The sequence below is a fragment of the Chiloscyllium plagiosum genome, chromosome 37 (genome assembly GCF_004010195.1).
Source record: "Chiloscyllium plagiosum isolate BGI_BamShark_2017 chromosome 37, ASM401019v2, whole genome shotgun sequence".
Classification (NCBI taxonomy): Eukaryota; Metazoa; Chordata; class Chondrichthyes; order Orectolobiformes; family Hemiscylliidae; genus Chiloscyllium; species Chiloscyllium plagiosum.
The window spans coordinates 5,762,425-5,787,024 of record NC_057746.1 but is presented as its reverse complement, the minus strand read 5'-3'; the positions used below and the strand labels follow the sequence as shown (position 1 = coordinate 5,787,024).

At 42.4% G+C, this 24,600-nt stretch overlaps 1 protein-coding gene across 4 annotated transcripts; it reads left to right on the top strand.

Moving 5' to 3' along the window:
- Positions 1-854: 854 nt before the first annotated feature.
- On the top strand, positions 855-13,863 carry LOC122541588 (zinc finger protein 227-like). 4 transcript variants are annotated; one of them, XM_043678437.1, is made up of 3 exons: positions 855-1,212; positions 1,243-1,665; positions 10,779-13,863. In XM_043678437.1, exon 3 carries the CDS (start codon positions 11,352-11,354, stop codon positions 12,804-12,806), a length of 1,455 nt encoding a protein of 484 aa, XP_043534372.1. In that variant the 5' UTR covers positions 855-1,212; positions 1,243-1,665; positions 10,779-11,351; the 3' UTR covers positions 12,807-13,863. The 4 variants fall into 4 exon arrangements, with proteins under 4 accessions (XP_043534372.1, XP_043534373.1, XP_043534371.1 ...); XM_043678438.1 differs by lacking the exon at positions 855-1,212 and having other exon boundaries at positions 1,237-1,665; XM_043678436.1 differs by lacking the exons at positions 855-1,212; positions 1,243-1,665 and adding an exon at positions 9,834-9,874.
- The last annotated feature ends 10,737 nt before the right edge of the window (positions 13,864-24,600 follow it).

Here is a 24,600-nt window from a genome sequence, read left to right as displayed (position 1 = left end):
GGCTGGGTCAATAAGTATGCTGGGGGTTTTGAGGAGGAGGGTTGTTGTCCTCTAGTTCTGGGAAAGTGTACCATGGTCCCAACGGATTTATAATTGGGACAATTCTACAGTCACAGCAGGAGGACAGGCTGCTGACCAGTGTCATTGAGGAACACCATGGACTTACAGTCAGCAGTCAGTTATTCTGGAGTGTGGCTGAACTTGAGCCAGTGGGATTGAGGATATTTGGGATTTTGCTCGATGTGAGGATTCTCTATCGATGCCTAGTCGGTAGCTTAGAATCATACAGCACAGAAGGAGACATTTCTGTCCAACTCATATGCGCCAATCAGACAACCCAACGTAACCTAGTCCCATTGCCAGCATTTGGACTCTATTCCTCTAAACCCTTCCTCTTCATATACCAGTCCAGATACCTTTTGAATATTGTAATTGTACCTGCCTCCACTACCTCATCTGTCAGCATGTTCTATACATGTACCACCCTGTGTGTTAAAAAGTGATACCTCAGATCTTTTAAATCTTTTCCCTTTCACCTGTAATCTATGCCCTCTAGTTTTGGACTCCTCCACCTCAGGAAAAAAACTCCTTGGGTATTCACCCTATCTATGCCCATTGTAATTTTATAAACCATCATAAGGTCACCCTTCGGCCTCCAACGCTCCAGAGAAAAAAACCCCAGCTGATTCAGCTCCTCCCTATAACTCAAAACACTCCAGTCCTAGCCACATCCTTGTAACTCTTTTCTGCATCTTCTCAAGTTTAACAACATCCTCCCTATAGAAGGGTGACTAGAATTGTATGCTGTATTCCAAAAGTGGCCTAACCAATGTCTTGTACAGCCGCAACATGACATCCCATAATCAATGTTCTGACAAAAGAAGGCATGCATTCTAAACATCTTCTTCACAACCCTGTCTATCTATGACTCCACTTCCAAAGAACTATGCACCTGCACCCCTAGCTTTCTTCAATTGGCAACACACCCCAGGCCTTACAGTTAACAGTATAATTCCTGCCCTGGTTTGCCTTATCAAGATACAACACCTCACATGTTTTAAAAAATTAAACTCAATTTGCCACCCCTCGATCCTGGAGTCTACTGACTTCTCTACATCAGTTTCACTTCTTCTGACACCAGGGACTTTACCATCATTCACTGCTTAGGAACCCAGACACAAAGACAGCACTGACACATGCAACTCAAACTAGGTACCACTTTATATTGAATCAGACTTTCAGGCTGTCAGTTTACAGGGGACAAAGTGTTTTGGACATAGCCTTGGGACTTGACTTGGTTTCCAGTACAATATGAACTCTAAGCAACATCACAAAAAAAATGTCTGGTCTTCAGCAATTTGGGAATGGTGGGAACTTGCTCTTAACAAAATGTTTGTGACATTACAAGAGTCGCTTCATTCTCAAAGCACTGAACTAGAGGAGATGCTGCTTTCCAACAGCTTAATTTGTGGTTGATGATGATTTATAAATGTAAGTCTTTTCTTCTGACTTCAGGAAAGGTTCTGCTTCCTTTGAATGGCAATTATAAACACATTGATGGAGAAATATCCCAGACCACAGTGACATCGACCAATATGTCGTGTACAACATTCTAACTGTAGGATCCGGAGTGTTTCAGTGAAGAGGAAGACACCAGGCTGACAGGTCAGGTAGATTAGATGAATTCAAAATTTAATTTACTGAGAATTACAAATGGACACAGAGGATTCATAAAATAACAGGAAAACAACAAATCAATATTCAACGTGAAGCAAAGTTGAAATTAATGAAAATAACAAAACATTTGAAAATAATTCAAGATCTTTCCCAGAACTTGAAATGAATCTTGGAAGAGTGTAAGGTGAACAAATCATTTTGTATTATATCAAGATACGATTGCCTAAGAGAAATAAGGTCTGTCAAAATTCACTTCCCTGTCTCCTCCCCCTCCCTCCCCATACTCAAGGTAGTTGTCCTCCCAGACAGGAGAGTGCAGACTTTCCCCTTGGTAAGTCAAACACCCTCACTTAGAGAGTCATAGAGATATACAGCATGGAAGCAGACCCTTCGGTCCAACTCGTCCATGCCGACCAGATATCCCAACCCAATCTAGTCCCAACTGCCAGCACCCAGCCCATATCCCTCTAAACCCTTTCTATTCTTTTAAATGTTGCAATTGTACCAGCCTCCACCACTTCCTCTGGCAGCTCATTCCATACACGTACCACCCTCTGCAGAAAAAAGTTGCCCCTTAGGTCTCTTTCCCCTCTATCGTTCCCCTCTCATCCTAAACCTATTCCCTCTAGTTCTGGACTCCTCCAACCCAGGCTATGAGCCTGCACTACAAGGTATCTTTGTTCAGGAACACTCCCTCGGACCTTACCATTAAGATTAGATTAGATTAGATTAGATTAGATTACTTACAGTGTGGAAACAGGCCCTTCGGCCCAACAAGTCCACACCGACCCGCCGAAGCACAAGCCACCCATACCCCTACATTTACCCCTTACCTAACACTACGGGCAATTTAGCATGGCCAATTCACCTGACCTGCACATCTTTGGACTGTGGGAGGAAACCGGAGCACCCGGAGGAAACCCACGCAGACACGGGGGGAATGTGCAAACTCCACACAGTCAGTCACCTGAGGCAGGAATTGAACCCGGGTCTCTGGCGCTGTGAGGCAGCAGTGCTAACCACTGTGCCACCGTGCCGCCCACAGCCACCGTGCCGCCCACGGTGTATAAGTTCTGCTAAGATTTGCTTTCTGAAAATGCAGCACCTTACATTTATCGAAACTAAACTCCATCTGCCACTCCTCAGCCCATTGGCCCTGAAGAGGATCTGTCTATCATTCACATCCCCAACTAAAGCAGGATCTGATTCTACCCCATACCCACACCTGAAAGCTGGTGCATTTTACTAACACACACAATCACATCTTGAGAAAGTCTCAGAATAGCACAGATAGAAGTTTTTTCAAGATCATAGTGCTATAGGAAGGATGTTATTAAACGAGAAAGAGTGCAGAAGAAATTTACAAGGATGTTGCCAGGACTCAAGGGACGGAGTTATAGGGAGAGGTTGGACAAGCTGGGATTCTTTAGAGTGTAGGAGACTGAGGTGGGCATCTTATAGAAGTGTATAAGATCATGAGAGGCATTGATAGGGTGTATGTGCGCAGTCTTTTTTTCTTAGGGTTGAGAATTGGGGACTAGAGGGCATCAGTGTAAGGTTGGAGGGGAAAGAATGAAAGGGAACTTTTTTATACAGAGGGTGTTACACCTCTTGAATGAGCTGCCAGCATAAGTGGTCTGAGGTAGACACATTATCAACATTTAAAAAAGCATTTCGACATATACATGGAAAGGAAAGGTTTAGAAGGATATGGGCCAAGTGCAGGGAAATAGGGTGAGCGTGAATGGACATTTTGATCAGCATGGACCAGTTTGAGCCAAAGGATCCGTCTTCATACTGTAGGACTCTCTGATTCTCTGATTTACTCTGGCTCCCAATTTCAATGGTTAGAAATGACACTAAACATTAGTGACACTGGCTGGAGCTCGTTCCCATCATACAATCCAAACAATGGTTATAGAGGTCACATGTGTAATGGATCAATCAGTTCCCATTTCTGGAAGACCCTCTTCCCCTGGATGATTTGGACAGTACTTTCTAATTCCGAGGATCTCTGCCCTTTAGCAATCCATTCCCCACAATGCTTCTGCAGTTGTCAATCTGGTTTAACCATTTCCCTTATATACACCCTAAAATCTGGTTGCTCTCGAAATTACCTTAATTTTTTTCCTGAAACAAACAAAAACGGAAATTGCTGGATAAACTCACGTCGAGTTGCATCTGTGGAGAGATAACAGAGTTAAGATTTTGAGTTCAGTGACCATGGTTTTTTGTTTAATTTTATTTTCTTCCTGGTTGATCGCTATGCTTCTGGAGTCTGAAATGTCAGGCTTTGGGTGTATCTGGTACACAACTCATTTAAGCATCTGACTGGACCACATCAAGCATTAGCAGTCCTGCTTTCCTCTGTCAAAAAACTGTAGGTTACTGCAGGACCATGCTGAACAGAAAACATAATCCACAACTTCTCCTCCCCAAAACTAATTGTGTCCACATGGAAGCTATGTACCAACTTTCCAGAGCTGTTTATATCCTACATAGAGAACTGTGTTCAGTTCTGGGCACTGCACCTCGGGAAGGATATGCTGGTTTTGAACGGAGTGCAATGTAGATTTAGCACAATGTTCCTGAGGCTAAAAGGATTAAATGAGAGCACAAGTTGCAGAGACCTGAGGTTTCATTCTGTTGAATGTTTAAAATTAAGATCCAATTGAGGTATTAAAAATCAATGAGTTGAACAAGTAACTAGAAAGAAATTCCTCTGGTGATAGTGTAGAACAAGGGCCACGGCATTAAGATTAGGGCAAACAAAAGCAGAAATAGCTGGAGAAATTCAGCAGGTGAGGCAGCATCTGTGGAGAGAAAGCAGTGTCAATGTTTTGGCTCCAGTAATCTCTTCATCAGGACTGATAGGAAAAGGTTGGTATACATGCTGAAAATAAGGATTGGTTGGGGGGAGGGGGGGGCATTCAAAGAGCATGGTGCTGGAAAAGCATAGCCAGTCAGGCAGCATCCAAGAAGCAGGAGATTCGATGTTTCGAGCATAACTTCTTCATCAGGAATGAGGGGGGAGGCCCAAGAGGGCTGAGAGATAAATGGGAGATAGGTGGGCTGGGCGAAGGTAGGTGGGAGTGTGATAGTTGAAGGTCAGAGTGAAGGTGATAGATCAGAAAGCAGGGTGGAGCAGATAGCTAGGAAGGAAGGTGGATACATAGGACAGTTCAATACAGTGGGGCTGGGTTAGAAGATTGGATCTGGGATAAAGTGGGGGGAGGGGAAATCAGGAAACTGGTGAAATCTACATTGACCCTGTGCGGTTGGAGGGTCTCAAGGTAGAAGATGAGGCACTCTTCCTCCAGGCGTTGGGTGGTTAGTGTTTGGCACTGGAGGAGACTCAAGACTTGCATGTCCTTGGCAGAGTGGGAGGGAGAGTTGAAGTGTTTGGCCATAGGGTGATGGGGTTGTCTAGTATAGGTGTCCAGAGATGTTCTCTGAAATGCTCTGCAAGTTGGCATCCTGAGTGCCCAATGTACAGGAGACCACATTGAGAGCAATGGACACAGTAGATGACATGTGGAAGTGCAGGTAAGAAATCCAACTTCCAATTTGGTACTGTCCTACCTATCCATCCTACTTCCCACCTATCCGCTCCACCCTTCTCTACGACCTATCGCCTTCACCCTCACCTTCACCTACGTATTGCACTCCCAGCTACCTTAGCCCCAACCCCCTCCCATTTAACTCTCAGCCCTGTTGGGCCACCCCCTTATTCATGATGAAGGGCTTATGTTCAAAACGTCGACTCTCCTACTCCTTGGATGCTGCCTGACTGGCTGTGTTTTTCCAGCATCACACTCTTCTACTCTGATCTCCAGCATCTGCAATCCTCACTTTCTCCTTGGGGGGAAGAGGGGAAGAAGTAAATAAGAGGGAGAGATGGAACCCAAAAAGAGAGAACAGCAGTTGGACAGACAAAGAAACATAAAGGTCAATCTGGCAAGTTAAAAAAAAAGCCTCTAATGGGGTCCATTAGGGGGTGAAAATAGGTTGGCTGTGGTGAAACCAGCCCGAGTGATGACAAGGCCTGATGTGTGTGTATTGGGGAAGAACATGGAATAAGGTGGTCAGGCCCTACAACTAGTGAACTCAATATTGAGTCCTGAAGGCTGCGGTGTTTCCAAATAGAAAATGAGCTGCTGTTCTTCCAGTTCATGCTGAGTTTCATTGGAGCACTGCTGCTCAAGACAGAGAGATCAGCATGGAAATACGATGGTGTGTTGAAGTGGCAGGCAATTGAAAATTTGGGATCATATGTACTGACAGAACATCAGTGTTCTGCAAAGTGGTTGTCCAGCCTGAATTCCATCGTCTCAAAGTGGAGGTAACCACATTATGAGGAGCAAGTAGAGTAGTCATGGAGATGTACAGACCCTTCGGTTCAACTCATCATGCAGGCCAGATATGCTAGATAAATCTAGTCCCATGTGTCAGCATTTGGCCTACATTCTTCTAATCCCTTCCTATTCAAATACCCATCCAGATGCGTTTTAAATGTTGTAATTGTACCAGCCTCTACCACTTCCTCTGGCAGCTCATTTCATCAAGGCAACACTCGCCCACTCTGGGGAAAAGATCTTGACTACTTACCCTAACTGTACCCCTTTGCTGTCCAGTACACCTCCAATTTTGGTGTAATTTGCAAACTTACTAACTATACCTCCTCTGTTCATATCCACAACAACTAAAAAAATGACAGAAAGGAGTCAACCCAGCACCAATCTGTGTGGCACACCACTGGTCACTGGCCTGCAGTCTGAAAAGTAATCCTCTACCATCACACTCTGTCTTCTATCTCCAAAGTTAAAAATCACACAACACCAGGCTATAGTCCAAGCTTTCAGAGTGCTGCTCTGTCAGGTTGCTAGTGGGGCAGGATAATAGGACACAGAATTTACAGGAAAAGATCAAAGTGTCATACAACTGATGCGGTGTATTGAACAAACCTAGATTATTGTTAAGTCTTTTATCACATAGAATGCGGGTGGAGGTTTCAATTCACTAACGTATAAATCCCTAACTTCTTACAAGTCACAGTCCTGAGATAACTTAATGTTTTATCAGAATAAAAATGGTGACATCTCAGCTCCGACAAGGCATTAAAGGTGTGAGTCTGGTCAGAGTCTGTCTTTATCCCGATCTTGAGTCAGACTGGTTCTATCGGAACTTATAAAATATCACATGGATGGACTACTGACAGATTGTGTGCTTTTTGAACAAAATACAATTTATCTGCAAATACAAATCTGCAACGTAAATTCATCCCCCTTAATGTTGGTGAGTCTACTACTGTTGCAGCAGCCGTTTGCGTGTCCACCTTCGAGCCACTTCTTTATCCATCAGAAGGACATTGATAAGATGCAGAGCGGGGTTGAGAAGTGGCAAATGGAGTTTAATGCAGAATAATGTGAGGTTGTTCACTTCGGAAGAAATAACAAGAACAGAGTACTGGACTAATGGTAAAATTCTTGGCAATGTAGATGAACAGAGAGATCTCGATGTCCAGGTGCATAAATCTCTGCAAGTTGCCAGCCAGGTTTATTGGGTTATTAAGAAGACATATGGTGTGTTGACATTGATTAGATTAGATTAGAATACAGTGTGGAAACAGGCCCTTCGGCCCAACAAGTCCACACCGACCCGCCGAAGCGCAAGCCACCCATACCCCTACATTTACCCCTTACCTAACACTACGGGCAATTTAGCATGGCCAATTCACCTGACCTGCACATCTTTGGACTGTGGGAGGAAACCGGAGCACCCGGAGGAAACCCACGCAGACACGGGGAGAATGTGCAAACTCCACACAGTCAGTCGCCTGAGGCGGGAATTGAACCCGGGTCTCCGGCGCTGCCACCGTGCCGCCCACTTGGTAGAGGAATTGAGTTTTGGTGCCATAAGGTCATGCTTCAGCTGTACAAGACACTGATAAGGTCGTACCTGGAGTACTGTGCAATTCTGGTCACTACATTATTGGAAGGATGTGGAAGCTTTGGAAAGAGTTCAGAGGAGATTTACTACGATGTTGCCTGGTATGGAAGGGAAGTCTTATGAGCAAAGGCTGAGGGAACTGAGGCTGTTTTTGTTGGAGAGAAGAAGGTCGAGAGGTGACTTAGTTGAGACATATAAGATAATCAGAGGGTTCGATAAGTAGGCAGTGAGAGCCTTTTTCTTTGGATGGAGAAGGCTAACATGGGAGGACATAGCTTTAAATTGAGGGGTAATACATTTAGGACAGATATTAGGAGTAGTTTCTTCACTCAGAGAGTAGCAGGGGCGCGTAACAGCCTGCAACAATAGTAGACGCGCCGATGTTAAGGGCATTTAAATGGGCACTTAACATACATATGGATAAAAATGGAACTGTGTAGGTTAGATGGGCATCAGATTATTTTGACAGGTCTGCGCAACATTGAGGGCCGAAGGGCCTGTACTGCGCTGTAATGTTCTACGTTCTATATAAATGGTGAGTTCTCCCTGTATTCCATGTCATCTAACCTTTCTAAACAATCTAGATGAGCATCCTTATTGAATGCGTTACTGAATATATAGATTACACCCCCGCTCTGCCCTCGCCAATCCTCTTTGTACACGATTTCCCACGCACGAAGCCATGTTGACTATCCATAATGAGTTCTTGCCTTTCCAAATACTGTAAACCCTGTCTCTCAGGATTCCCTCCAACAACTTGCCCAACAACGTTGTCAGGCTCACCGGTCTATAGTTTCCGGGCTTTTCCTTACCATCTTTCTTAAATAGTGGCATCACATTAACCAACCTCCAGTCTTCTGGCACCTCAGCTTTGGCTTTTGATGACACAAATATCTCAGCAAGAGGCCCAACAATCACATCCCTGGCTTCCCATGACATTTTAGGGTACACCCCCTCAGGTGCGAGGGATTTGTCCAACTTTATGCATTTTAAGCCATCCAGCACCTTCTCTGCAATATGGTATATTTCAATGTGTCGCTATTTATTTTCCCACGTTCTATATCTTCCAAATCCTTCTCCACAGTAAACACTGATGCATAGTACTCATTTTGTACTTCCCTCATCTCCTGCAGTTCCACGCATAGGCGGCCTTGCTGATCTTTAAGGGGCCCTATACTCTCCCTACTTACCCTTTTGTCCTGAGTATATTTATCCATTTGCCAAAGCTATCTCATGTCCCCATTTCACTCTCCTAATTTCCCTCTAAGTATCCTCCTACTGCCTTTATACTCTTCTCAGGAGTTACTTGAACTCTGCTGTCTACAACTGACATATGATTCCTTCTTTTTCTTAAATTGAATGAAGTGCAGGAAAACCATTGTTTCACCTGGGAGGTGTGTCTGGAACCTTGGATAGTGAGATAATAATGAGGAGGTTTAAGGGTGATGTCTGCAAACACATCTTCACTAAAAGGGGACTGGAAACCTGGAACTCTCTCCCCATTAAAATCATGAAGCAGGACGCCAATTGAAAATATTAAAACTGAGATTGATTTGTTCATTATTAGACAAGGGGATGAAGTGTTATGGAGTCAAGACACAAAGTTAGATTTAAAACACAGACCAGCTATGATTAAATTGAATGATGTAGCGCGTTCAAAGGATTATTCCTTAAATTCTCCTCGAATGTCCTCTCTCAATTCCAAGAACAATTGATTAATAACATCCACTTAACCTCTAGCTGCTATACACATACCCTCTCCCTCACAAAGTATTCTTCCTTCCCATGTGTGGGGATGTTAGGAGATCCAGTGACCGTGTGAAAGCTTTGCTCTGTGCCTCACACCTGAATGGTTGCTAAACATTGTGAGTGATTTGGTAATTCCTGAGTATCGATGAGAGTACCACTCACCTCACATCTGAATGGTTTCTCCGTGTGAATTCTCTGATGCAACAGGTTTCTCCCCTTGTGTGAATGCGTTGATGAAGAATGCTATTCCCACACTAGAAATCTCTGTCAAACATTTACCAGGAGAACTGAGACAGCAGCTGCAATAAGTGAGGTTTTATTCAGATGGGACAGTGACAAGTTTAAATCCCCACCTGATCTGCTGCTCAAAGTCACCTCCACTTCCCCGGTCAGTTTCCCAAGTTTCTGGAAACTCATGTTGCTCCAGAAACATTGTCTCCTTTTCCTCTTCCAGAGCTGGTTCACTTCCTATAGGGACTGAAAACCAAGTGAGGAGATGGTGAGTGAAGGAGCAGCTTTTATACAAATTGTATCCCATAATATCCACACCAATCTTCAGGCAGTCTGACTATCCTGTCCCTTATGCTGTGTGAGAAGATCCAGCTGAGAGAGCTGTTTACTCGGTGCTTTGTGCTGAACTGTGTGACTGGAGCTGTGTGTTGGATATTGAGTGTGTTTATTGGAAGCATTTCTCTCTGATTTCCAGGCTGAGTTTTGTTGATGGCTCATTTCTGAATATGAGAGGGTGAGGTGTAACTATCTGGGAGTTGCAAAGTGTTTGAGCATTCTTCCTGATTTCATATTGTTGGTTTTTGTGTAATTTGGAAGCTGGTTATTAACCTTTCCACTGTTCATTGTCTCTGGGGAAAGCCCCTGGAATTTCATTCCTAGCTGCATTCTGGGTGTAATTCTTCTGCCCCACCTCGGGGACTTTCATAGTTCAAATGGGTCAGCATCACATTCTGAAGGGACATTAGATTAGATTAGATTACTTACAGTGTGGAAACAGGCTCTTCGGCCCAATAAGTCCACACACAGACCCGCCGAAGCTTAACCCACCCAGACCCATTCCCCTACATTTACCCCTTCACCCTACACTACGGGCAATTTAGCATGGCTAATTCACCTAACCTGCATAGTTTTGGATTGTGGGAGGAAACCGGAGCACCCGGAGGAAACCCACGCAGAATGTGCAAACTCCACACAGAGAGTCGCCTGAGGCGGGAATTGAGGCAACAGTACTAACCACTGGGCCACTGTGCTGCCCACGGAATGACAACAAATGCTATTGAGTCAGCGACAGCCCTAATTTGAAAATGCGAAGATGAAATGACAAAGAATTCAACCAGTTTATTGAGGAGGGGGAATTCGAGGAAATCATGTTTCCATTTCCTGTTTTGCAGAAGGATTTCACTGTATGACAGCAGAGAATACAAAGAGGATAGACCCTGGCCATCACCCAAAGAAGAACTGCACAACTGTGGGAAGACATCTCGTCCCTTCACAGCACTGCTGAACACGGACGCTTGCTCAGTGAATTGTTCTTGCTCAGGAGAGTTGACATAGCAACAGATCTGAAAGTGATCAGTACTGAGCCTTCCATCAAAACCAAAGTTTGCCAATGAGTGATCAGTCAGATTGAGCTGGGAAGAAGTATGAGTGACTCCAAGTGTGGGAAGACTTCACACTTCAATCATTCATTGAGCTTCATGAATCACTGATTCTTTCCTACAGGTGAGAGGCAGTTCATGTGTGTAAGCAAGTAAGCTGTCAACAAGGTGCACCTGTTGAAAATCTGTTAAAACAAAATGAGTTAGATGATAGAGAAACCGTTCAACAGTGCGTGAGTTTTTGTAAAGTCACCTACGTTCATGAATCATTGATACATTCATTCTTGGGAGAAATGGTTCAAATTTGTAGTGTATAAACTTGATTTCTGAAGGTCATCATATCTGATAAATAACCAACACATTCTCATGGGAAAAAGAGCATTCACATGCGATGTGTGTGACAAATCATTCTCATCGTCATCAACCCTCCTCATGCACCAACACATTCATACAGGGGAGAAGCCATTCGTATGCAGTCAGTGTGGTAAATCATTCTCCCAGTCATCAAAACTCCTTGACCACCAACGTGTCCACACGGGGGAGAAACCATTCCAGTGTAAAGTGTGTGACAAATCATTCTCACAGTTACGATACCTTCGCATACACCAATGTGTCCACACGGGAGTGAAACCCTTTCATTGTGAAGTGTGCGACAAATCCTTCTCACAGTCAGGATACCTACGAGTACATCAACGCATCCACACAGGAGAGAAACCATTTCGATGCATGGTGTGTGACAAATCATTCTCGCAGTCAGGATACCTGCATACACACCAACGTGTCCATACAGGAGAGAAACCTTTCTATTGTGAAGTGTGTGACAAATCCTTCTCACAGGCAGGATACCTCCGCATACACAGACGTATTCATGCAGGAGATAAATTGTTTAAATGTGACGTTTGTGACAAGTCATTCCCCACTTCATTAAGACTCCTATTCCATCAGAGGATTCACACTGGGGAGAAACCATTCAAATGTGACCTATGTGACAAGTCATTCTCACAGTCAGGAAATCTCCAATTACATCGACGTGTTCACACAGGGGAGAAACCATTCAACTGTGAAGTATGTGACAAGTCTTTCTCACATTCAGGATCCCTGACCCTACACCAGCGTGTACACACAGGGGAGAAACCATTCAGCTGTGAACTGTGTGACAAATCTTTCTCCTGGTCAGGATCCCTCCGCATACACCGACGTATGCACACAGGAGAGAAACCCTTTAAGTGTGAAGTGTGTGACAAATCATTTGCGCGAGCAGTATTCCTCCGTACACACCAACGTGTGCACACAGGAGAGAAACCCTTCCATTGTGAGGTGTGTGACAAATCATTCACACAGGCAGGATACCTGCACATACACCAACGTATTCACACAGGAGAGAAATTGTTTAAGTGTGAGGTGTGTGACAAATCATTCCCCACGTCATCAGGACTCCTGTTCCATCAGAGGATTCATACTGGAGAAAAACCGTTCCGATGTGAAGTGTGTGACAAATCATTCTCATCATCATCAAACCTCCGCATTCATGAACGCGTCCACACAGGAGAGAAACCTTTCCAGTGTGAGGTGTGTGACAAATCATTCACACAGGCAGGATACCTCCGTACACACCAACGTATTCACACAGGAGAGAAGTTGTTTAAGTGTGAGGTGTGTGACAAATCATTCCCCACTTCACAAAGACTCCTGATCCATCAGAGGGTTCACACAGGAGAAAAACCATTCAGGTGTGAGGTGTGTGACAAATCGTTCACACAGTCAGGGAACCTTCGCACACACCAACGAGTACACACAGGAGAGAACTTGTTGAAGTGTTAGTTGCATGACAAATCATTCCCTAACTCTTGGAGACTGTTGCTCCATCAGAGAATTCATACTTAAGAGAAACTATTCATTTATTAGTTGTGTCACAACTCATTCTTGAAGTCATTGAGTCTATACAGACATCAATTTATTCACATAGGGAAGATCATTCATGTATGATATGTGTATCAAATCATTTTTGAATTTATCAACTCTTCACAGCCATCAAAGCATTCACACGGAGGTTAAATTCTCAAATTATTGGAGCTTCTTGCTTTATCAGAGGGTCCACACAGGGGAGTAATGTATTTGTGATGAACCTTTCGTGATGTCTTCAAATATCTGGGAGTCCACAGGATTCAAACTTCGGAGAAATTATTGAGTCCAATGTTTGTGACTGTCTTTGTATAGTCTGTGTATCTCCTGGTCCATCAACACACTCATAGGGAGGTAACCTGGTCAAAGTATGTTCTGTAATAAAGTCTCCACACAATTGTCAGATCTCCTGGATCTTTGGATTTCCTGGGACATCAGTGAAGCAACATGGTATACCTCCCAGTGCGTCATGTGTCAGGATTGTATCACCACTTTCTCCTCTCTCACCAGACATTTATGTCTCCACACAGACTTGGAGCGGAGTCAGCTGCTTGAGTTGCACTGAAAGTTGACTGTGTGGTTTACTCTCCAGTCCTCACACAGGAGAGCTGTTGTTCCAAAGCACTGTCTGTCTCAAACCTCTCCATCATCTGTCCATTCAAGAAGTTCAATTTAACCTTTGACCTGATCACCAAAGAAGGCCCCTGCAGAGGATTACTTCAAGTGTAAAATTTGAAATAAGTTCAATGTGAAGAATGTTCAGTGGGATTGGTATACAGAACAAAAAGCAGCGTACACTCCCATAAAAACAACGTGTGAATGACAATACCAATGCTGAAGGGTTATGAAATCAATTGTTATATTTTGTGAGTTTTAAAACAAATAATTTTACTTATACTGCTCACTTGTCTGAAATTGAATGTGGTTTTACTCATCCCATTTTGTTAATTGTGGGAGCCCATTTCCTCCAGTTCCTCGTTTTGTGCACTCTGACTTTGTAAGGAATACAGCAACATTGGTAAAGTTAAATCTGAAGTACGGTTTATTTCACGCACTTTTTTTTACATTCAGGAATTCTTCACACCACAAAAATACATGGAAATGTAGAAATGACCCTGGTGAGAATAGTGCACGGAAAACAACCATCCCATGAGTTCTCATGTGTCAGAAACGACCAATTGAATCTCTGGGATGGTTCTTGCCTGAATGTGGCCACATTCTGAAGGAAAAAATGTATTCCCTATAACAACCTTATGTACTAACATGTAGCAAAAACAGATTGTTAATAACTAATATGCAAACTTTATCTACCCTCCTAAAGGTGAAATGAGATGACTTTGTCACAGTTTGTTGGTATTCTGACTGCAAAAGTCCCTCAATTCAGTAGCCGCTCAGTTATTTCTTGATCTTGGCTTCAGTTAGAATTTTTTTGCAAGTTCTTTGAATGTTACTTCACTTGCTCACAGGCTTGAAGGTCTGAGTCCCAACTGACTTTTCTCCTCCCAGTTCAGTAACAAACTGCCCCTCATCAACCATTCAAAACGTGTTGCTGGGTAATTTACTTTTTAATGGAAGGACATCTGGTGTTGATGTATCTCACAAAAAGAATTAGAATCAGCTTCCAGGAAATGTATCTACTCTTGTGTAATCACAAGTGACTACACAGTTCCACTTTTCTTTTTAGTTGAGAAAGAACTAAAAATCTAAACGTTCATTTTTAAATTTCAATTTCCAAGTAAAGTGTATGTCATCCTTAATAAACAGTGAAAAAGTATCCATTTAAATACAAAATAAAACTAAGAAGTGCAATTCTGGTCTCCTTCCTATTGGAAGGATGCTGTGAAACTTGAAAGGGTTCAGAAAAGATTTACAAGGATGTTGCCAGGATTGGAGGATTTGAGCTATAGGGAAAGGTTGAATAGTCTGTGGCTGTTTTCCCTGGAGCGTTGGAGGCTGAAGGGTGACCTTATCGAGGTTTATAAAATCATGAAGGGTCTGGATAGAATAAATTGACAAAGTCTTTTCCCTGGACAGGGGGAGTCCAAAACTAGAGGGCATAGGTTTAGGGTGAGAGGGGAAAGATTTAAAAGAGACCTAACGGGCAACCTTTTCACTGCCAGAGGAAATGGTGGAGGCTGGTACAACTGCAACATTTAAAAGACAACTGGATGGGTATATGAATATGAAGGGTTTGGAGGGATATGGGCCAGGTGCTGGCAGGTGGGTCTAAATTGGGTTGGGATATCTGGTCAGCATGGACAAGTTCGATTGAAGGGTCTGTTTCTGTGCTGTATATCTCTTTGACTCTATTTACAATTTTTATCATGGTGGGTTGATTGGTTGAAGAGTTGTCAACAGTTTATTTTTAAAAGGCCCTTTGAAAGGCTTTTGGGGAACCTTTGCTGAAATGTGATTTGTGTTTCACTGACTTGATGAAAGCAGGTTTACTTAAAGAGTGCACAAGTAGAGGTTAGTGGTGCATTTTACAAGCCAAAGGTTTCTCCATTGTCACGTGGAGTTAAAAGTGTAGATTTTATCAGTAGATGTGCAATGGAGCAGCACTGACCCCTGATCTGTCTGTTATTTCAGAATTACACAGTTAAAAAGTGTTCAGAACTATGGAAACTATGTGGTGAAAGAGAAGCAATTATCATTGAGACAAAGGCTGACTGTTTATGGGCCTTTGCAAAAATTATTGCAAGGTTATTAATAAATTTTATGGTATGGATGTGACTTGCATTGTATTGTGTGAGGGATTTTCTTTGAGACAGTTGTTCCTGTAGCAGATTAAAACACAACGGTTAATCTTCCAGACCCATCAGGAGTTGTCTGGGCGTTAATTATCTGGCTGATGTTGACTCTGGAGAAGTTTTCAGCAGATGATTTGTTATTCCATTTAAATGATTATGTCAGCAATCTTTTTTGTTATTAAAATTTTGGTTTTTACAATGATGAAACGTAAATGAAACAGGAATTAGAGTAACTCCCTATGTCGTGAAAACAAATCCAAAGTGTTAACATAAGCTGGACAACTTTATACATAGTTTTAGAAGTGGAGCTTGGATATTATCTTTGATGGTGAGTATTTCAAGCATTAACTGTTTGAGAGAGCATGGTGGTTAGACTGCATCATTGCTTTATCTCTATCAAACAGTTACTGGTTGAAATGCTCACATTTCTCAAACTACTATGTTCTCCAAAATACTTGTCCAGGATGTTACTATTCTGTCCAAGATGGGAAGAGTGCACTTTCACTCTCTAGTCCCGTTGCTGCACAGCCACAACATCAATGTAATTGCCTTTCCCGCTACCTGATATGTTTAGTTGTATCTATTCTGTATATTAGACTTACAATAAAAAAAACTGTTGACCAGGTTTCAGTAATGAGGACAAAATTATTGATTTATTATGAAATAGAACTTATTCATTGATGATGCAAAACTAATTAACACACACACACAGTTTGTAACATGAAACAAAAAAAACTTACCTCTCAAGATAACCCAAAACAAATACATGCACAAACACTACGTAAGTGGAAAAAGCAAATTTTTCTCTACCATGATTCACGATGTGAAAATAAACATTTTTGGGCAAATATAAGATTAGCGATGTTCAAATGACTAATAATCTGATGTATGTATAGGTGTCACAAAATATAGGCAGTTATCCCTGGGATCTTGGCAGATGCAACATGCTGTGGAAACATAGTATTAAGAAATCTTCCAGTTGCTTTTCAGGAGGACAGTCAGAATTAATGACAAATCTTTTTGTCTAGAAACGAGAGATCTGAGCAATGAGCCCCTTCCCGACAGCAAACTTGTCACCAGCTATTCCAAAAACTGTAGCCTGAAAGCTGTAGAGCCAGGAAGGCACCAGGAAACAAGTAGTTATCATAAGACATAAGACTGATAAGGAATGCCTTTAAAAGAAAGTTCAACGTCATTTCATTCTTAACAAATTCAGGTGGTTGTGAAGACTAGTTGTCAAGCTCAAGCCCATAAAAAAATTTAAACCTGAAGCAAACGGTGGCACGGTGGTTGGCACTGCTGCCTCACAGCGCCAGAGATCTGGGTTCAATTCCCGCCTCAGGTGACTGACTGTGTGGAGTTTGCACGTTCTCCCCGTGTCTGCATGGGTTTCCTCCGGGTGCTCCGGTTTCCTCCCACAGTCCAAAGATGTGCAGGTCAGGTGAATTGGCCATGCTAAATTGCCCGTAGTGTTAGGTAAGGGGTAAATGTAGGGGTATGGGTGGGTTGCGCTTCGGCGGGGCAGTGTGGACTTGTTGGGCTGAAGGGCCTGTTTCCACACTGTAAGTAATCTAATCTAATCTAATCAAACGTGACAATAGAGGCAGTTTTTTTGTTGCTTTGACTAAGTTCTGAACAACGCTGTTAAAAACCAAGTACTCTCTTTCATATATTATAGTTTGCTTTAATTTCAGTTTTCACTTAATTCAGTTCTTTCCTAATAATATCAATAAATGTCACAGACCACAGCAAAAGTTGTATCTTGGCTGTAGAATTGAAGTCAAACTCCAGAACTAGCCATACTTCTAACCAAGTGACAACACTGGCATCTACCTGAGAATTACCCATGTATGTCCTGTACAAATGTTTCACAAACTCAAGCTGTCCAAAAGCATCATCTAGACAATCATGTGTTTTGTAAAATTTAGCCACTGTTTGCTACTTCAGAATAATGGCAGCCTTGTTTTCTCATGGCAAAATCCCACAAACACTAATGTAATACTGACCAGACCATCTGTTTTTGTGACTGTGGGATCTACACTGGCCAGGATACCAGGGATATATACCTTGTTCATCTAGTCTCAAGAGATGTTCTAGATTCACCTGAGAGGGCAGACAGTATTTTGGATTAACATTAACTGTTTCTTTAACAGTGCAGCACTGCCTCAGTACTACATTGGAACATCAAGCAACAGTACTCAGACTCTGGGTGAAATTGCAATCTTCTGACTTAGTTGAGAGGGTATGGCTGAAAATAACTTCTAATATTTCTGTTCTATTAGATTAAATTTCTAATAATGTTAGCTCCAAGCCCATGGCAGCCTGAAAATTTGATTCGATTTAAAGTGGTAGCTAGTTGGAGCTGTAGGTGTCAGTGTTGTCTTTGTATCTGGGTTCCTGAAGCTGTGAAAGGGAGTAACGTCCCCGTGGTCAGCTAGAATGGACATTTTAAGAGATCATTTTCAATTATTACTGCTGATGGACTGTTGCGCTTTCATTCAGTCACTCAGGAAAATTCTATTGCTTAGATATAGTTCCAAAAATGTATCAGGAATAAAAATTTAAGGAATAACCCACTCTTCCCACTGGGAGCTCAGTGTTGGTTTTCATGAGTTTTGTGGTTATTTTCAAATTACTCCATGGCTTTGCCCCTTCCTATCTTTGTACTCTCTTTCATCCCTCAGTACTACTCTGTAGTTTCAGCCATCAATTTTGTGCTCAAGTTCTGGAGTGGGACTTAAACTAACAATGCCCTGAATCCGAGAACAAGGTTGTCGGTATAAGTCCAACTCTAGATGGATTACAGTTGCTGCCAGAGAGAAATAAGTAATTCCTCAGATTCTGTGTCCCTGGACAAGCACCCCATCCCCAATTATTGAAACATAAACATTGTAAAATGAGTGAAGACATTATCCAGTAATATTTACACATTGAAATCAATCAGATCACAATGCGCCAAATTAAATAAAAGTACTTAAAGTGATGTTTAGTAATGTTTATTTTAGTGAAATTTCTCTACAAACAAGTCACAAAATCCAATCACCGGTTTTGGCATAACTGAAAGTTTTTTTTTAAGTGTTTCTGTTGCCTTTGTCCACATGATCAGCACATAGCCACACCACCCTCCTCTCCTCTTGCATCTACCTCTTGCCTTCCCAGTAACCTTCCTCCCATCTCCACCCCCACCCACACCCTCCTATTTAAGTATCAGCTCCTCCATTCTATTTATCTCTAGTTCATCAAAATGGGAAACGAATACTACTTTAAACTAGAAACTTTTGAAGGAGATGATGCAGTTCTAAGACAAATTCGTAGAACTCAATGTATTTACACTGCATCTTCAAGCGATGGGGGAAGCTGCTGGATTTACGTTCAAGCCAGTTCTGCCCAGCCTTTTGATTGAAAAAAAATTTCGGACCCAGTTGTACGGGTCAGGAATACTCAGCATGATAACAACTGTCTGGTTAGCACCTGGGTGGGTGAACAGTCTTTGTGTGAACAAACCAGGAGCTGAAAGACTCTAAAGCAGCCCTCTGTTTTTTCTCTCTCTCTCTCGCTTGTCGTTCCCGGAAAAAAAATGGAAAATAGCTAACCACTCTAATAAATCATTTGCCTGTAAACTGCTTCCTATAACCAAGTACGAAGTGTGCTAACTACCATATGTGCAGCAAATGTCTTGGAAAGAAGAGGACTGGTAATCATAAGGATTTGGGAAAAGACAGGACACTTAATTAAATCTACTAGATAGGTAATTAGTTGAAATGTGTTCCCTTAATTTTTTATTACTCCATATGCTCAATGTTCTTTTGTTTGACTATGTCAGTTTACGTTTGTGTGGGATTAATATTGGTAGTTAACAGAGAAAATTATCAGTTGATAATTTGTACTTTGTTTATCTGAGGTTAGAACTGAATAATTTGTATTGAGTAATAGTTTCTTCTTAAATACAGAACCTTGTCAATGTTGTCTGTTAACCTGAAATCATTAAATTGGAAAATTAGGCCTTTCAGTAACAGGATTATATCTTGAACTTTTGTGATGATCCTGGGGGTATTGAGACTCAAGGATCAGTGCCGAGTGAATTATGACAATTAGTCGTCTGTGATTTTTGTCACTGGTTTATGAAATATCAACCAGAAATCCGGCAGGAATCACAAATGACCACACTCCCAGATGGGGAAAACTGAGAGTGGTAAGTTTCTGATATCAGTGCATGTTCAAATTACCGCAGAGCTTTCAGGTGTTCAGTCACCAACAGTTAGTCATATTCATGACTCTAGTGTACATCCAGTGGCCAACATTTACTGCAGGAAAACCGCAGGCCTAAAGATGATGGTTTATTGCAGTTGTATCACAAACACAAGAAAGAGTGAAAATTGTCTGATATAGTCATAATTATATGACTACCAGATCAGTCTAGTCTTGATCATCAGTAAAGCAATGGAAGGTGTCAGCAACAGTGCCTTCAGTCAGCACCTGCTCAGCAATACTCAGTTTGTGTTCCGCCAGACCACTTAGATCCTGACTTCATTAATGCCTTGGTTCAAACATGGACAAATAAGCTGAATTCCAGAAGTGAGGCAACAGTGACTGTCCTTAACATCAAAGCCAGATTTGACCAGACGTGGCACCAACAGCTCTTGCAGAACTTGAGTCAGTGGAATCAGGGGGAAACTCACTGTTGCTTGGACTTATATCTGACACAAAAGGAGATACTTGTGGTTGTTGAAAGTCGGTCATAGAACATAGAACCCTCAATGTTGCACCAGCCTGTGAACATAATCTGATGTCCATTTAACCCACACCATTCCATTATTATCCATGTGTATATCAATGCCCATTTAAATGTCTTTAATGTCAGTGAGTCTACTACTGTTACAGACAGGCCGTTCCACATTTCTACTCCTCTTTGAGTGAAGAAACTACCCCTAATATCTGTCCTAAATCTATCAGCCCTCAATTTAAAGCTATGTCCCCTTGCGTTAGACTTCACCATCCGAGGAAAAAGGCTCTCGTTGTCCATCCTATCTAACCCTCTGATTATATTATACATCTCAATTAAGTCACCTCTCAATCTTCTTCTCTCCAACAAAACAGCGTCAGTTCCCTCAGCCTTTTGTTGTAAGGCCTTTCTTCCATACCAGGCAATGTCCTAGTAAATCTCCTTTGAGCCCTTTCCAAAGCTTCCACATTCTTCTGATAATGCGGTGACCAGAACTGCACGCAATACTCCAGGTACGGCCTTACCAGTGACCTGTACAGCTGAAGCATGACTTGTAGCTCCAAAACTCAATCCCACTACCAATAAGCGCCAACACACCTTATGCCTTCTTAATAACCCGATCAAGTTGGGTGGCAACTTTCAGGCATATATGCACCTGGACACCGAGATCTCTCTGTTCATCTACACTGCCAAGAATTTTACCATTAGCCCAGTACTCTGCATTCCTGTTACTTCTTCCGAAGTGAGCTACCTCACACTTTTCCGCATTAAACTCCATTTGCCACTTCTCAGCCTAGCTCTGCATCTTATCGATGTCCCTCTGTAACCCACATTCTTCGGCACAGTCCACAACTCTGCCTAACTTAGTGTCATCTGCAAATTTACTACGCCCACATCCAGATCATTTATGAAAATGACAAGCAGTAATGGCCCCAAAACAGATCCTTGCAGCACACCACTGGTAGCTGAGTTTCAAGATGAACATTTCCCATCAACCACCACCTGCTGTCTTCTTTCAACTAGCCAATTTCTGATCCAAACTGCTAAATCACCTTCAATCCTGAAACTCTGTATTTTGTGCAATAGCCTATCATGTGGAACCTTATCAAATGCCTTACTGAAGTCCACATTCACCACATCAACTGCTTTACCTTCATCCACCTGTTCTCTGACCTTCTCAAAGAACTCAATAAGGTTAGTAAGGCATGACCTACCCTTCACAAAATAGTGTTGACTATCCCTAATCAAATTATTCCTTTCCAGATGAATATAAATCCTATCTCTATAACCTTTGTCAACACGTTACCCACAGCCGAAGTAAGGCTCACTGGTCTATAATTACCAGGGTTGTCCCAAATCCCCTTCTTAAACCAAGGGAACAACATTTGCCATCCTCCAGTCTTCTGGCACGACTCATGGTGACAATGATGACATAAAAATCAAAGACAAAGGCTCTGCAATCTCCTCCCAGGCTTCCCAGAGGATCAGAGGATAAATCCCATTCAGCCCATGGATCTTATCTATTTTCAGATTTTCCAAAATTGCTAAAACCTCCTCTTTGACAACCTCAATCTCATCTAATCCGGTAGCCTGTATCTCCGTATTCTCACTAACATTTTCCTTTTCCAATGTGAATACTGACGAAAATTCATTAAGCACTTCCGCATGTCCCCAGATTCCACATACAAATTGAGTCGGAAGAGATAGGAGAGGTCTTGAACAAGTACTTCTCTTCAGTATTTACGAACGAGAGGGACCGTATTGTAGAAGAGGAGAGTGTGAAATGGACGAAGTGGTGGTTGACGCAATTGCGGTTGCAATAAATCTGGAATACATAGCTTACAGAAGATGGTAAGTGTCAATCCCAGCCAAAACAGTGGAGCAAGTGTGGACATTTCACAGTGCTGTGACCTAGGAGGGAAGCTCAGTCTCCAATGTCGGCTCTCTCTGTCAGAGCAGAAAGCACATCGCAGTAGTTGTATATTATTGCACATGCGTTCAGATATGAATGCTAAGGCTTTGTGGGTCTGGCTTCAATATGGCACAGGGTTGTTTAACCTTCCAATGAGGTGATAAACACCTCAGCAACACAAAGGTGCTATGATTCTCTGCACTCACTTCTTTCATTTATTTTTAATTAACCTGTTCAGTTGTGGTATGACACACTTCTCAACCTGGTCTCTTGGCTCAGAGGCGGTTGTAAGCTGGTTCAAATCTAAACTGAGATTGGGTGGAATTGTTGAATATGACTTGTGTATGTTACTTCAAGTTATGCACTTAATCATTTACTAACTGGAGATTGGAGCGATAACGTCTGGGGATGAATTTTATTTGGAATTTGAACAACTTGATCAGATTACAATGCCTTTTATTTCAATGTCTCCTTGGGCTTTTATGACTGTTTTATTTGCATAAACAAACAAGAAGTTTCAAGTGCATAGCTTCAGTTCAGTAGTAAAGCCACTGTACCATAGTTTGAAGGACATCATTGTCTGTAAGGTTTCCAGCGATTCAATCATGGGGTGGCTTCGAAGCACTGTAGCTCTCCTGCACAAAATTGCTAGTTGTTGGACCAGTTTTGTATTCCAATGTCACTGCCATCATTTTGTATTCTTCCAGCATCATGTCAGCCTGTTAATGAGCACTCGGTGTCATGATTACTTGCTTGCTCTCAAAGTAAGAGCTGCTGAATTAATAAGATTTACCAGGATGTTGCCTGGAATGGAGAGGGAGTCGTACGAGGATAGGTTGAGAGTTCTCGGCCTTTTCTCGTTGGAACGGTGAAGGATGAGGGGTGACTTGATAGAGGTTTATAAGATGATCAGAGGAATAGATAGAGTAGACAGTCAGAAACTTTTTCCCCGGGTACAACAGAGTGTTACAAGGGGACATAAATTTAAGGTGAAGGGTGGAAGGTATAGGGGAGATGTCAGGGGTGGGTTCTTTACCCAGAGAGTGGTGGGGGCATGGAATGCGCTGCCCGTGGGAGTGGTAGAGTCGGAATCATTGGCGACCTTTAAGCGGCATTTGGATAGGTACATGGATGGGTACTTAATCTAGGTTAGAAGTTCGGCACAACATCGTGGGCCGAAGGGCCTGTTCTGTGCTGTATTGTTCTATGTTCTATGTTCTATTTTCACAACTATCTTTGATTGGCCCTAATCTTACTCTAGTATTCCTGATATACTATAGAAGGCCTTAGGGTTTTCCTTGATCCTATCTGCCAATAACTTCTCATGTCCCCTCCTGACTCTTCTTAGTCCTCTCAAGGTCTTTTCTGGATAACTTATAACTCTCAAGCTTCCTAACTGAGCCGTCACGCCTTATCCTCACAAAAGCCTTCTTCTTCCTCTTGCCAAGAGCTTCAACTTCTTTAATAAACCATGGCTCCCTGTCTCGACAACTACCTCTCTGCCTGATAGGTATATACTTATCAAGGACCCGCAGTAGCTATTCCTTAACTAAGCTTCACATTTCAAGTGCATCCATCCCCTGCAGTTTCCTTCCCCATCCTATACATCCTAAATCTTGCCTAATCACATCATATTTGCCTTTCCCCCAGTTACACCTCTTTCCCTGTGGTGTATACCTATCCCTGCCCATTGCTATTGTAAACATAACTGAATTATAGTCACTATCACCAAAGTGCTCACCTACCTCCAAACCTAACACCTGGCTGGGTTCATTCCCCAGTTTCAAATCCAATATGGCATCTCCCCTTGTTGGTCTGTCTACATACTGTGTCAGAAAACCCTCCTGCATACATTGAACAAAAACTGACCCATCTAAACTACTTGAATTAAAGTATTCCCTGTCAATATTGGGGAAGTTAAAGTCCCCCATAACTACCCTGTTACTCTCACTCCTATTGAAAATCATCTTTGCTATCCTTTACTCTACATCCCTGGAACAATTCAGATGTCTATAGAAAACACCCAACAGGGTAACCTCTCCTTTCTTGTTTCTCACCTCAGCTCAAAATACCTCAGTGGAACGATCATCAAATGTTATCTCAGCTGCTGTGATACTACCCTTCATTAATAATGCCCCCCCCGGAACTTTTACCATCATCTCTGTTTTTGCTGAAACATCTAAATCCCAGAATCTGCAACAACCATTCCTGTCCCTCTTCTGACCACATCTCTAAAATGGCCACAACATCAAAATCCCAGGTATGAACTCATGCTGCAAGTTCACCCAGCTTATTCCAGATGCTCCTGGCATTGGAGTACACACATTT

What these genes read in the sequence shown, in the direction of transcription:
- LOC122541588 (XM_043678437.1), top strand. Translation starts at nt 11,352, where the DNA reads ATGGGAAAAAGAGCATTCACATGCGATGTGTGTGACAAATCATTCTCA.